Source organism: Microtus ochrogaster, chromosome 10 (genome assembly GCF_000317375.1).
Source record: "Microtus ochrogaster isolate Prairie Vole_2 chromosome 10, MicOch1.0, whole genome shotgun sequence".
NCBI classification, from domain to species: domain Eukaryota; kingdom Metazoa; phylum Chordata; class Mammalia; order Rodentia; family Cricetidae; genus Microtus; species Microtus ochrogaster.
The window spans coordinates 63,564,230-63,579,783 of NC_022016.1; the positions used below are offsets into that span (position 1 = coordinate 63,564,230).

Consider the following 15,554-nt stretch of genomic DNA (forward strand, 5'->3'; position numbering starts at 1 on the left):
GGAAGAGCAGTCAGTGCTCTTAACCTCTGAGCCATCTCTCCAGCCCCCGGTTTTCTTTTCTAAGAGAGAGTTTGTCTGTGTATGGCCCTGGCTGTCCTGGAACTTGCTCTGTGGACTAGACTGGCCTTGAACTCAGAGACCTAACTGCCTCTGCCTCCCAAGTGCTGGGATTACAGGTGTGTACCACCAATGCCTGACCCAAAACACCTTTTTCTAAGAAATTGTTCTAAAATAGAAATTCACAGTCACAGTATGATAGCCTCTATCATAGTTGCTCCTAAGTGAGGGATTACTGGATGACTAACTGGCCTGTTTGTATATTGGGAAAGTTTTTACACAGAAAGAGTAAAAACTTTTGGCAGGAGAGACAGCTCTGTGGACAAAGTGTTGCTACGTAAGCATGAGGGCCTGAGTTCAGATCCCGGCACCCACTGAAAACAGAGAATGCATAAGGCGGCGGTGGGCATGCTTTGGTGCTGCAACACACATGTGGAGGTCAGAGGACAACTTTTAGGAGCTGGCACTCTCCTTCCATCATGTGGGTCCTGGACTAAACTCAGCGTCAGGACTGCTGGCATCATCCTTTACCCACTGAGTTAGTCACCCAAAGAATTTTTAAGACATTTTCTTGTTCTTTGGCCATGTGAGAGGACATTGCAGCAATAACTATCCCTTAAAAAGTTCTTCCTTCAACTAGGCCATGGTGGCACACACATTTATTCCCAGAATTTGGGAAGTAGAGGCAGGTGGATCTCTGTGAGTAGTTACCAGGACAGTCAAAGCTACACAGAGAAACCCTGTCTTGAAAAAATAAAGTAAAATAAAGTTCTTCCTTCTCTGTTGTATACCTCCATATGACTGCCTCGCTGGCTGTGTGACAAGGGTGTGGCAAAGCCTGTCATAAGCTCTGATTCTCCATGAGTTGCTCTACAGATGCTAAGGATTGGCCCATCTTAGCCAAGTATCCTGAAGATTAGGCTGTGTAAGCTGATGCAAGTCAGTCCGTCTCTGAGAATCTCAGCAAAGGCCTGACTCTCCTTTGATGCCAGGCCTAAGTGTCAGTGCTAAGTTCCTCCACTCCCCAGCTCACCTTTGTGTACAGTGTGTCTGCCAGCTCCATTTTCTTAAGACCATGGAAGACATTGGCCAGGTGGAAGTAGCCTCCTGAGGTCCTGATGTCTTCTGTTCCGAATGCACAACTGGCAAAATAAATCTATTGCAAGAGGAAGAGAAAGGGTGCTTGGATTCCCCCTGGAAACCAAGTGAACGATGAAGAAAAAGACCTCTACTACAGCCCACTGTGAAAATGGACTAGGGACCCGAGAAGACATTTCTCCAAAGGATACATGAATGCCTACTAAGCATGCGGCAAATGCTAAACACTGTCATTTGAGAGATGGCAAACAAAGTCACAGTGTCTCATCTCTCTTGACAGCCCGAACGATGGCTGTCTTCAGAAGGAGAAAAGGGCAAGCCTGGTGAGGGAAGAAAAGCCCCAGACATGGTCGAAAGGCATGAGGAATGGTGTAGCCTCTGGGCAGCGGCCAGACAGATCTTCAAAAGGCTAGCCATGGAGTTGCTGTGTGGCCCAGGAATTCCTCCTCTGGGTACCTTCAAAGAGAAACTGGGCATGTGTGTCCACCCAGAGAGACTGGTTCACAAACATCTGGCACAGTCCCAGAGCAGAAACACCATCGTCTCCAGCGTGGGTAATAACATGTGGCCCAGCAGAGTGGCCTGGTCCTTGACAACAGAAGGGAGCAGCTGTTGCTCACACGGCAACATGGCAGACTCCAAATGCTGTGCAAGGTGAGAGGAGTCAGAATCTCTCTCCTCCGTGAAGAGTCTGTGGAGACAGGCTGGCTGTCGGGGGCGGGAATGGGAAATGACTGCAGATGAAGACGAGGGGTTTCTTTGGAGTGGTGGAAATGTGCCAAAACGCTTGTGCAGCTCTGTAAATACGCAAAGACTTAGAGAAGAGCACATATGAAAATGGATGATTCTGTAGTTTATATCCGTGAAGTGTGTGTGAAAGAAAAGGGGGAAACATCTGGATGTGACATCAAACATCTATAATCCGAGCACTCAAGAGGCTGAAGCAGGAGGGTGGTGAGTTCAAGATCAACCTGATGTATATAATAAGAGCTTGTCTCAAAAAATATATCTAGAGACAATTTTGGCATGGACCTTTAATTCCAGCACTTGGGAGGCAGAAGCAGGTGAACCTCTGTGAGTCTGAGGTCAGATGGTATACATAGTGAGACCCTGTTCAAAACAAAAACAAACAAAAACGACAAATATATGTGTGTATATATAGATAGACAGACAGATAGTTAGATAAAGGTTAAAGATTTAGCCCAGTGGTCCCAGTGCTAAAGTAAGCAAGGGTATGTGTATGTGTGTGTGCACGTGCGTTGCATGCTCATATACTCAGGAAACTTGGGTTTGATCTAATTCCTAATGTGTGGTTCAGCACAAGACAGAATGCGCCTCTGCTTAGTTAACTGAAGGAGTGGAGAGCAGGGAACAAACATAAATGAAGAAAAGTTCCCAGGCACAGTGGTGCACACCTTTAATCCTAGCATTTGGAAGGCAGAGGCAGGTAGATCTCTTTGAGGTCAAGGCCAGCCTCGTCTACACATCAAATTCCAGGACAGCCAGGGCTATGAAGTAAGACCGTGTCTCTTTTAAGGGAAAAAAGTATTGGTTAGGGATTTGGGTAGAAACATATGATACTTTAAAGGGCTGCCTGAGCTTAGGTTAATGGAAGAGTTACTGGACATGTGGAAGGGTTACAAGAACAAGAGGGCTAATGAAGCACCCGGAACAGTGATGGCAAGGAACTCTTACCATCTCTACACCTCAGAAAACAGAGGAGCTAGCAGGAGTAGCAAAGACCAGCCAGAGCTGGAGCTGTGGCCGCTGGACAGGAGCTGTATCCCACAGGACAGCCGACTGTTTCTGCCAGAACTGCCCCCCTATGCTGTATCTCCCACCCTCCTCTCTCCTCTGCGCCGCCCACTCTTCCATCCTTAGCAAAGTCAGACAACAACGGCGTCCGGGATGACCGTGGAGGTCAGCCTCCCAGGGCAGAGGGTTGCACAGAAGATGGCCTTGAGGTTCAGGGATCTAAGGCAGAGACAGGAGCCAAAGGGAAGGTTGTTAGAGGAGGGGTAGGTGGTGACACTACAGAAAGACCTACAGAGATTGCAGAATGAACCAACCTAATCTGGAATTCAGGTGCAGGAACTCTGCCTGATAATATTTTCCTATCTAAAAATTCTACAAGAACTCCTGACTTGAGAAGAACAGCACGTCCCTCCTCCTATCTACCATTTGCATGGCTTTAGAGATTGTAAGTGCTTTCTTATAGATCTAGCTCATTTAAATTTAATAACCACACCCTGAAGAAGCAATGTTAGTATTATTTTAACAAATGGCCACAAAGTCCAGTGCATACAGTCTTCTATTATTAATCTCTGCAATGCACTGATGTGGTTGGGACCATTTCATGAATCGTGTCTTACATCTGAAAGAAAGGTTAAATTACTTGCCACAGAACCAGCAGAGCTGGGAACAGAATCACCACCCTTCTAGTAGCCAGTGTGCAGATCTCTCTTCCCAGGTTAGCCACAAACAAACGAGACCTGGGGAAGGTGGGTTTTTGCATAGCCAGGAAGTAGAAAGGTTTGAACTGGGGTCGTTAGAACTGAGTTTTTGCTGCTGCTCCCGAAACAGTCAGTATGAGCAGTACTGTTAGAGAGATGCTCAGGTAAAGAAACACTCAACAGAACTGTCCTTAGAAGCATCCGGGGTCTTAAGGTGTTCGCTCACATCATTAGCCAGATGGTACCGGGCTTCCTCGTGGTTTTCCTTGGCCATGTAGAGAAGGCCCAGGTTCCGGTGCAGCAAAGAGTGAGTTGCATTACTACAGTCAGTTGACTTGAGAACTGTCCACCGGGCTTGGGATAGATATTCTTCAGCCTGCACTATCCGGCCCAGACCTGCCAAAAATCAGTTAGAAAAGATGTTGTAAGTCAGGCAGGGTGGTGCATGCCTTTAATTCCAGCACTCCGGAGGCAAAGACAGAAGGATCTCTGTGAGTTTGAGGCCTGCCTGGTTTATATAGAAATATCCTATCTCAAAAATCCCTTCATAAATAAATAAAAATAGGTTATAATTCAATTTTTAAATAAAGAATAAACCATGGAATATGAGTTGACATACGTCCATTTGTTCATTGATACAAATATTTATCGGTGCTGCAAAGTTGCTCTTAAATGTTCTTAACAATCTATTCATAGCAAATGTTCATCAGTTGCTAAGCAAATCCTTACCCATGAGTAAACTGTGATCAGTCATAAAAACTGCGATCCATGAGCTTGAAAACAACACGCTAAGTGAAAGAAGCCAGGCACCAAAAGACACACATGGCCAGATTCTGTTGATGTGGACTGTCCAGAACAGGCACATATCCAGGGGACGGGGTGGGGACAAACAGGGAGAGGAACAGTAGGGATGTCTAATGAGGGTCACTACTAACAATCACATGGATTTTTAGAGGTGATAGAATGTTCTGGAATTAAATAGTAGTGAGTTATACTACCTTTTGAATATGTTAGATTGTACCTTAAAAGGGTAAATTTATAGATTGTGAATGCTTTTTCTACACACACACACATACACACACTAGACCTTTAAATTTTTATATATTTATTTACTTGGTAGTTTTTTGTTTTGTTTTAGACAGGTTATCCGAACTTCTGATCTTGAACTCTATGTAGACTAGAAAAGCTTTCAACTCATAGAGATCCTCTTGCCTCTGCCTCCCACATGCTGGGAAATAAAGGTGTGCATCATCATTCCAGGTTAATATCAGGCTTTTGAAAATATTTATTTTTAGGGCTGGATGGTGGAAGTCCATGCCTTTAATCCCAGCACTCGGGAGGAAAAGGCAAGTGGACCTCTGAGTTCAAGGCCAATCTGGTCGATAAAGAGAGTTCCAGGACAGCTGGGGCAAAACAGAGAAACCCTGTCTCAAAAAGTTAAAAAAAATTTTTTTATTTTGATTATTCTTGTGGGGGCGGTATGTGCACATGCATACAGGTTCCTGAGGATAAAATCAGGTATCAGGTTCTTGGAAACTACAGGCAGTTATGACTCATCTGACAAGGTTGCTGGAAATTGGACTCTTCTGCAAGAACAATATACATATATGCATATATATGTATATTTCATTTTGCTTTTCCTAGATCTTCTCAAGAAGGCAATGCTAAAGAAGATGTCCCAAGGCCAAGTGCAACTGCGGCTAAACAAATATCAGTCCTGAAGGCAAAGGCACACTTGGAGAATGCACCGAGGCCACAAGTCCAGAGAGCTGGGCAGGGTAAGCAAGCAGCGGGGCTCCAGCCCATGGGGCCTTCATCAAGCTCACACTGTGCCCCATGAGTGGGTCAGTCCAGATATACTGTGGTCTCACAGACCGTGCCTTCCATGCTGGGTGGGGGTGTGGTGGAGGAGTAAAGGAAGTGAGGCTCTCCTGAATGGACTTTACAACATATGCAATAGAAGAGACCAGTGGTATTTGTCTGGAGAGCGAGACCACAGCTGACATCAGTTAGTGTAAACCTGGACACATTACATTATACGGGGAGATTCTGCAGGACTTGGTGATGAAAGCAAAGGATGACAGAAGTAGCAGTCACTTGCAGGAACTCAGGACGTGGCTGCCCCACACCAGCCAGCCCGTCTGCACCCAAGTCTGCCAGCGATTCTGGGCAACATTATCAGAGGAGGAAACTGCAGCACACGGCGCCCATCTGCGTTCTATGCGCTACCATACAGTTCCCGAGCTTCGGGCAAGGGGCTGGAGGTTGAAACACACAAAGACTCACACAGAGACAGAGGGACAGAGACACGGACCTCTAGTCCCTGGTAAGAAGCCCTTTATTCAAGAGCACCATGGAGGCTTATATACCCAACAGTCAGGTGGGCCAACAGCTGAAAACCTTATCCTCTGATCCTCAAGGCCAAGGCAACTCGTGCTCCGTGAAGCAGAGCTGGTAAACAACTTTGACACAGCTTTCAGTAGCTCAAATCAGAAGGAAAGTAAAGATCTCTAGCAGGGAAGAGCAGCTGGAGGCCAGGACTCCAAATGGTCCCAAAAGGAAACTTCCTTCCCGTGAGGTATTCTGACCTAGCTTTCTGAGTCTCCACCACTGCGCTCCACGTTTAGTGCCTGTACACTGACTTCAGCGTGGTCGCTGATTGCAAGGTCAAGCCAGGTGAAATCCACAACAAACCAACCACAAAGGGCTTTGGAGGAAACAAACACAAACATACAATCTCCACGATGCAGCAGGAAGGGCTTAGTCTGGAAGATTAACGACCCCTCTCTGTGAGGACAGCTGAGCAGATAGATACCTGAGGGTTGGACAGAAACCAGCAGTGTGGAAAAGAAGAGAAATCTCCAGCCTCTAGGTCAGAAGCCCCCACTCCACCAGGAAAGGAGAGAAAGGCGCGAGCCCCTTCTCCTGCTATGGCTTGAACAGAACAATGTCCTCCTCAGGCTCACAGTCTGTCTGCCACCTGGTCACCAGCTGCATGCTATTTTAGTGGTAACTTAGGGAGGTAACACAGCAGGGAATGGGCCACTGGGCAGGTGTCCCTGAAAGTCATCCTGTCCAGCGCCCCTCCCCCCACTCTCTCTCTCTCTGCAGTCTGTCTACCCTGAGGAAAACTGCTCTGCTCCGCTATGCCCTCCCCACCACAATGGATTGAACCCTGTGAAACCATGACCAAATCAGCCCTTCCTCCCTACTGTCCCTGCCAAGCGTGATGGTCACACTCTATCATGTGGACAGCAGAGGCACAGGACAGCTAGGGTGCCTCCCTTCTCTTTGAACTGTCACTGCTAATGGCAGCCCTCATTAATTCAAACTTTCAAGATTTAGTGAAAGAAAGAAAGAAAAGGGTAGAAAGACAGAAAAGAGAAAAAGCTGAAAGGAAGAAGAGGGTGACGTCGGCTAAGTTTCCACTTGAGGCTGGCGTCTCCAGGAGGAAAAGAAGCGTGAGTGTGAGGAATGAGACTTCTCCGCCCCGTGTTGAAACCCTCCATTTCAACAGCACTTTCGGCTTCCACAGCGCTTTCAGGACCGCGTCTATGGACTTAATCCCCAGAGCATCTTATGAAGAGGTCCTCGGACTCAACAGCGTCCTTCATGGAGCTGTGAGGTACCAGGGCAGTATTTTTTGAGTACCCTCTCTGCCCTGTACTATGTGGGTGTGAGAACCTCATGCCAGGATGGATCTGGTTCTCGTGAGTCCAGTGGAGGAGAGAGAGAGAGAGAGCAATCTCATCAATAAGTCTATGAGTAACAATGGAGCGAGTGCTGGGGGCTGGGTTGGGGGAGAAAAGATGTTTCTAAGTGATGATTAAGAAAGACAGCAGGAAGAGTGAGTTAGCCCCAAGGCAGCCCAAGGTCTACCTCTAGGACCCACATGAGGGCCCTGGCACACGGGCCTGTGAACACATACAAATAAGATTACTTAAGGTTAAAAACAAACAAAGACCCAACTTAGTCTTGGGGTTAAGGGAAGGCTTCCAGACCACATATTAGAAAACTTGACCTGAGACCTGAGGGATAACAAGGAATTGAGTAGATGGAAGGGAGGGAAGGAGGGGGGAGGAAATAGAGACTTCTAGAATAAAAAATGCCTCCAAGGACTTACAAGAAGGTCTCTGTAACTAAGAGAGAGCCAGTCATTCAAGGCCTCAGACTGCTGTGGGAGTTTGTCTTCTTGTACATGTAACAGGATCCCATTGGTTGGTGGAGCTGAGACTGAAGAAAAGCCACGGAAGACCTGGAGAGAGCAGTGAGCTAGCAGGTGGGAGGTGGGGCTTCCGCTTAAATGGCTTTCTCAAAGCCATGCCGGGACGCACAGAGCCTGGGCTGTATCTCCTGGTCTGGTGTTCTTCCTACTGTCTAGAATGCGGTGTGAGATCTGAGCAGGGTGCGGAGGACATTTCTGTAGGTACAAGGCCTGGTACAGGGAGCCAGAGCCCAAATGACTAAGGACATGCATGCGGGAGAGTCAGCCCCAGAGTGGGGAGGCAGAGCCCACACAGGCAGGTGGAGCATCTTTTTTGGGGTGGGGTGGGGAGCTTGAACTGGAGAAAACTGGTTGGTTAGGTCCTGGGAGCCCATTATATACTAACACATCAATGACTGTGGATGGCAGCATCCTCGCTGGCAGAAAAGGGGCTGCAAACTGAAACGGAACACCGGACTGAAGGTGTGTTGCCGCATGGGGTTTGGGTGTGCTGGCATAAACCCATGTCACGTATGCGTGAGAAATATTAAATAATAAGCATTAGCCTTTTCTGTTGAACACTATACACTTTTGTTGCTGACAGGAATTCAAATTTTTTTGTTCTCCCCCACCTGGTGAACCCTTTATGGAAATCTTTAGATCCCTCTAACCCAGTTAGACTTTTGTTTACCCAAAGGCCCTGCTGTATCCTTGGAACCCCACCCCTTCCCACTGTCCTTCATTTCCTTCATTTAAAACTAGCCAATTGCAGGAGACTGAAGTCGGACCCCAGCCAATGAGGAAAGGACACAATCACTACCAGTGCTAGAATAAAAACCAGTGAACTTCTTGTCACTGTGAGCTTGCTTGCTAGGTTTGGGTCTTGGATACCCTTTTCACAAAGAGAATTGCCTCGCTGGCCGCTTTTGCCTTATTCATACGTTCCTTCTGCGTGGTGCTGAGATGGCGCATGTGTGGACACACACAACACAGTATTGTTTACACTTCCATTCCTGATTAGTACTGGCATAGGCAACGGTAAGGCTAGTGGGCAGCTTTTGGTGTTCAGATTCGTATTCTGTGGAAAATGGAAAGGGTGGTGGCATCTGGGAGACAGTGTGTCAGAAAGCAGGAACTCAGAAAAAAAAAATGGAGGTATTTCAAAGAGCGAGGAGAAAAACTCCAGCCCGAGTGGGAGCAGCCCCTGGCCAGATCAGGGGCAGTTTGGATAACTGTGGTGGGCTGGAACCCAGTGAGTAAAGCAGGGAACCAGGAGACACAATAAATGGCTATAAATGAATGAGTACATTGTGAGTTTGGTAAAAATAGGATATTTATATGACTTCAAATACCACTCCATAAACCAAAACTAGAACCACAGTTATTCGTGATAGAGAAGCCTGAGCCCCACTGCAGAAAGGTGTGATGGGGAGCACTGGGGAACACACGTCCTACTTGGTGGAGGGAGGTACTGCCTGGTTCTAGAAGTGCAGCTAACCCAGTTAAGATCTTTAAACTTAGGTAGAGCTGGGCTGCATGGCGTCCAGACACTCAGCTAAGGATGGCTTTGAACTCCTGCCTTCCTCCACTCTAGACTTTACTTCTGGATTTCCCATCCTCATCACTGTTGCCTATGAGTAAGCATCAGTATTGGGGAAATTGTGTCATTTTATCAGATGAGTTGAGAACACTATAAATTTTGTGACATTTCTGTCCCAAATCTATAACTTCAATCCAGCCACAAGGAAACAGTAGACAAACACAACTGAGGGATGTTTTATATAATGATTGACAAGGCTCTTTCAGAGGATCTAGGTTCAATTCCCAGTACTCATACGGCAGTTCACAACTGTCTATAACTCTAATTCCTTGGGATCTGGTGCCCTCTTCTGGCTGTCTCAGGTACTAGAAACAGATATGCAGGTAAAACACACACATATATAATATACAATATTTTTAATTGGCCAATGATGTGGGATAATTTGCTGTGAAGATTTGTCTCTGCCTGTGTTGCCTTCTGATTGGTTTAATAAAGAGCTGAATGGCCAACAGCTAGGCAGGAGAGAATAGGCAGACTTCTGGTGAGAGAGGACTCTGGGAAGAAAGGCAGAGTATGCCAGTGAGACACTGAAGAAGTCAGATATATGTACAGCTGAGAGGTAACTGATTCACAGGTTAATTTAAGTTATAAAAACTAGTTGGGAAAAAGTTTAAGCTAAGGCCAAGCTTTCATAATTAATAATAAGTCTCTATGTCGTTATTTGTGGGCAGGTGGTTCCAATGAGAAAGTAAGACTCCGGGGCTGTAAACATGTTGTGGGAGAGAAGCCTGAACGGATCTTCTTAGCAGATCAGGTTGCACTGTGCCTGTGAAGAGGTGCTTTTTGGGAAATGCACACTAGAGTGCTCTGGCCACAGGGACCTTATGCACTACAGTAAGTAGCGTGATCAGATGGCTTGGGTGGGCTCTCACATCACACAGTAAGTGCAATGTAAGCTAGGTATGTGCTTTATAGCTGAGCTATAGTACTATCCTGAAAAACGTTATTCAAAATGATGACTATTAAGGTGTATATGGTGCCTAAAACACTGTAGATGCTCAAGAATGTAAATTCCTCTCAGATGCTGATCTCTATAGGTGTCTGCCAAGCAAGTGATCTCACTCATAGGGTGGTGGGTTCTTCTGCTTCTGAACTATGACTTTCACCCCAGGGAACAAGGGTAAAGTCTACATCCCAGCTGGGTTAACAAAATTCTGTCTTCTAGGAATTTGTAATGGAAATCAGATGCTAATCCACTTCTGCTTCTCAGCTTGAATCTAGAGTACATGCAGATTTAACTAGATCGGATATCTGAGGGTAACTGTCTCCTGCAGCTAGCAGATGTTAAAATTTAGTCTGCGGGTAGGCAAACTGAAGCAGATACCTACAGAAGAGCAGAGAGGAGAAAGAAGACTGGGGGTAGCTGAGTGGATAGAGAATGGGCCTAGCTTGAATGAAGCTCTGGTTTCAGTCCCCCACAACACATGGAAATGTAGTGTTGACCCGAAATTCAGTACTGGAAGAATAGTGGAGGCAGGAGGATCAGAAGTTCAAAGTCACTCCTTAAGCAACCTAGTGAGTTTGAGGCAAGCCTGGGTTTTATAAAGGGCCCTTAAAAACAGAGGAAAGAAAAGAGGAGAGGAAAGAGAAGAGGCCCAGGAGAAAGACGGAGCTCCCAGCCACTCTCCTATAGCAGTCAACCCTTTAACCCTTAGATCACTCCAACAGTCTCATCGATTTCTTCCAATACAGTATTTCTTTGTGTAGCCCTAGCTGTCCTGGAACTGCCCCTGTAGACCAGGCTGGCCTCAGACTCAAAGAGATCGATCCATCACTCACCTCTGTCTCCTGAGTGCTAGAATTAACGGTGTGTGCCACCACCGCCCAGTTTTTGGTTTTTGTTTTGTTTTGTTTTTTCCAGAGTCTCTCTATGTAGTCCTAGCTGTCCTGGAACTTGCTATGTATGTAGGTCAGGGTGGCCTCCTGCCTCTGCCTCCCTAGGGCTGGGATTAAAGGTGAATGCCACCAGGCTCATCTTGAGTGGATTATTGTCAACTGTAGCCATTGCCTTCTCCCTCCTTATGCCAGACTTCATACCAAAAAGGGTGTCTGAAATAAGAGTCTTCCACAAGGGGTGTCTTGCCCCTATGGAGAATCAATACAGCACTTCAGCAGGCTCCAAGAGTCCACACAAGTTCCACTCACCAAGGCTGGCCTCGGCCAGGAGCAGGTAAGCAGGCACAAGCTCTACTGAGCTGAGGCCGTGCATATTCATGCGGAATCGAAGGGAGTGCAGAGCAGCAGGAACAGCGTCTTCATGTCTTCCTTCAAAAAGATACTTCTGGGCAACAGTGTAGCAGAATTCAATCAAGTGCTTCTGTGGGAGGCGGGAACAGACACTGAGAGAGAGCCTGGGTGTGAAAGGCGCAGGTGGACACACACACAGGTAAAGCCAACACTTTGCTGAGAGCACTTGGTGAGTCTGCCTGTACTAGGTGGACATGAGACTCTAGGCTGGGGTGGATAAAAATGCAAACCTGGGCCATAAGTCCAAGGTCCAGAAACAGATGTCTTTCAGTTCAGTTCAGAACTTGGCAGACAGGTGGCTGGATGTGGGCTCTACATGAACCATATACAGCATTCCTGTAGTTCTTGTTCCTAGCATCTTTTTCTGCTATTGCTTTTCATTTATTTATTTTTTTTAAAAGACAGAGTCTTATGTAGTCCAGGACAGCCTCAAACTCACTACGTGGATGAATACGTGCCACTATCCAGTTTATGTCATACCAAAGCTTGGTGCCTGCTAGCCTGGCCCCTACCAGCTGATGTACATCACCTGTCTTATTCTTTGAGTTCTAATAAGACTTTAATTCAGCAAAGCTCCAGATGACACAGGACAATCTAAAACGTTCTGTCTACAGAATACTGTAAGTACTGGAGGCCTGGGACCACTGCTCCAAAACCACATGACAGGGACACTGTACCCAAGAACTCTCAACAGTGATTGTTTACACAGAACCAGGCCAGCTGTGGTTGGGGACATTTAACAAGAGCTGCAGGGAGTCAGTGGCTGCTGAGGGAGACTCCGTTCTCTTCTGGGATGAGCCATCTGAAGGCTTCCCGGTCGTAAGGGGTCAGCCTTAAACACATATACATACAGGCAGCACTGTAGGTTACACACACACACACACACACACACACACACACACACAACAGGAACAGGGAAGGGTAGAAACGATGTAAAGTGTACACCCATGTATGAAATTCTGAAGAAATTAAAATTTAAATTCAAAAAATACAACTTTCTGTCTTTATATCTGAGTTAATTTCAAGAAAACATCTCTTATTTTCTTCTGGAATTATCTGCCTAGCTAATACAAAACAACTTTTAAGTCTTCATTGTTCTCAGATGATCATAGTTTTATAACATTAAAATTGCTGAGTCTGAGTTTATAGATTTGTGGCTTTCAGAGGGCTAATTTTGGAGGGCTGGGGAGATAGCTCTGTGAGTAAAATGCTTGTTGTGCAAAATGAAGGCCTCCGTTCAGATCCCTAGCACGTACATAAAAACATGGCAGTATTCCCCCATCACGAGAGACTGCAGAGGGCTCTCAGGCTCTCACTAGCCAGCCTGGCCAAAAGGGTGAACTCCAGGCTCAGGAGGAGACCCTGTCTGAGAAAACAAGGCGGAGAGCAGTAGAGAAAGACATCCCAAGTCAGCCTCTGGCCTGCACACACGCAAACATACCTGCAGACATGTGTGCACGTGCATACAAAGGAGATTAATTTTCAAAATAATAATTGATATTCTTAGTTGGGTGGTAGCGCCACATGCCTTTAATCCCAGCACTTGGGAGGCAGAGGCAGGTGTATCTCTGTGAGTCTGAGGCCAGCCTGGTCTACAGAGTGAGTTCCAGGACAGCCAGGGCTACACAGAGAAAACCTGTCTAAAAAAAAAACCAAAAAGTTAAAATAACAATGATAATAATTTATATTCCTTTAATGCCATAAAGTTCATTAGTTTTTTAAAAGATTTATTTATTTATTATGTACACAGTGTTCTGTCTGCATGTTTGCCTGCAGACCAGAAGACGGCACCAAATCTCATTACAGATGGCTGTGAGCCACTATGTGGTTGCTGGGAATTGAACTCAGGACCTCTGAAAGAGTAGACAGGGTTCTTAACCCCTGAGCAATCTCTCCAGCCTGTAAATTAGTTTTTGTAATCTCCTTTATACCCTGATATATTTTTAATATCATTTTTATTTCCTGTTCTCAACCTTCCTAATGCTGTGACGTTTAATACTGTTCCTCAGGTTGTGGTGACCCCCTAACCATAAAATTATTTTCTTTTTTTAAATCTTATTTAATTTTATTTTATATACATTATTATGGGGATGTCTGATCCCTTGGAACTGGAGTTACAGACAGTTGTAAGCCCATCAATTCCCAGTGGGTGCTGGGAAGTGAACTCAGGTCCTCTGGAAGAGCAGCCAATGCTCTTAACCACTGAGCCATCTCTCCTCTCCAGCCATAAAATTATTTTCATTGCTACTTCATAGCTGTAATTTTGCTACTGTTATGAATCATAATGTAAATAATTTTGTCAAAAGGTTGTGGCCCACAGGTTGAGAAACAATGTGTTATGCACAGAAGCTCTTATCACAGAACTTGGCACATGGAGTCTCTGGACTGAACCATGCCCCCCTCAAAAGTCACGTGGTAAAGCTCTAAATCGTAGTCCCTCAGGATATAATGGATTTGGGTGAAATGGCATCCAAAGAGGTAGTTAAGTTAAAATAGACCCACTCTTGCAGACTCTAATTTAACCTGTTGGGCATCTTAATTACATCTGTGGATGTGTGTGTGTACCCATGTACACCACGATGCGTGTGTAGAGGTCAGAGGACAACTTCTGGGAGTCGGTTCTCTCCTGTGACCTTGTGGATTCCAGGGATCAAACTTAGATTGTCAGCATCAGTGGCCAGTGCCCTTTCCTACAGAGCTGTCTTACCAACCCTGACTAGCGTCTTAATAAGAAAAATTCGACAAGCAAAGAGACATTAGATATGTGTGCAAACAAAAGACCAGATGAAGACTCAGCAAGAAGAGAGATCTTAGGAGACACCAAATCTGGGGTTCGGGAGATGGCTCATAGCATGAGGACCTGAGTTCACTGCCCAGAGAAACCAGGTAAAAAAAGCTAGGCATGGTGTGTATACTTGGACTCCCAGCACTATGGAGACAGCCAGAGGTGGAGCCCTGGGGCTTACTAAACAGCTAGGCTAACCTACTTGGTGAGACCCAGCCCAGTGGGAGACCCTGTCTCAAAAGACCAAAATCAAAAACCAAGGTAAACAGCTTCTCTAGAAGGACACCTAAGGTCATCCTGTGGCATCCGCATGCAACTCAAACACATGTGCACCTAAAGATACACAGGGAGGGGGGGGAAGACTGAGGGGGTTGGGGGAGGACAAGGGAGGACGGTAGGGGGAAGGAAAGGGTGGGAATGGAGGGGACGGGTGAAGGCACAAAGGTCCACACACCTTGACTTGGACTTTCCACCTCCAGCAGTGTTGAGAAAATGAATGCCTGTAGCTTGTCCCACCCAACTGTGGCATCTTGTTAGGGCCACCCGAGCAAACCAGAACAGTGGGTACTCAGTGAAAACGGGGGCGATGACCCAGGGAATGGGACATAGATACCAGGGCCCCACCCTCACTATTACCACCTGCAGGACTTGCCTGTCGCTTCTGCAGCTGCTGCAGGCCATGTTGCCTTTCTTCCTCTGAGTTGTAGAAGGGCATCGTGGTGCGCAGAGGAATTAGCAGCTGGCATATCTTCTCATGGATGCTGGCCCAATCAGCCTTCTGATGCACAGGCCCACTGACAACAAAAATGTACTGCGTTATCTTGACCTTTGTCTCTTCCCAGCCTAGCTCTAAATTCCAAAAATGTTCAACCAAAGCTGGCAAGAACATGAAATGCTTTCTGAAATGGAAGTCTGTCTTCTCTCATGTCTTTATTTATATAAAAATTACATTGGGATCCCTGGCCACCAGAAAAATGCAGACTAAAACTACCTTGAGATTCCAGTCAAAATGGTTATTAAGAAAAGAAATCTGGGTGTGGCACACTCTTAACCCCAGCATTCAGGACACAGAAGCAGGAAGATCTCTGTGAGTCTGAGGTCAGCATGATC

At 46.2% G+C, this 15,554-nt stretch overlaps 1 protein-coding gene across 1 annotated transcript in view; it reads right to left on the reverse strand.

Annotated features, from left to right (window-relative positions):
- Positions 1 to 15,554, reverse strand: part of Zmynd12 (zinc finger MYND-type containing 12) — a 33,897-nt gene that overhangs the window by 5,220 nt on the left and 13,123 nt on the right. The window contains exons 2-5 of the mRNA XM_005353336.3: positions 15,097 to 15,238; positions 11,558 to 11,729; positions 3,835 to 4,004; positions 1,091 to 1,213 (exon numbers count right to left, since the gene is read on the reverse strand). Of these exons, the coding sequence (XP_005353393.1) occupies positions 1,091 to 1,213; positions 3,835 to 4,004; positions 11,558 to 11,729; positions 15,097 to 15,238 (607 nt within the window). The remainder of the gene's footprint in view (positions 1 to 1,090; positions 1,214 to 3,834; positions 4,005 to 11,557; positions 11,730 to 15,096; positions 15,239 to 15,554) is intronic.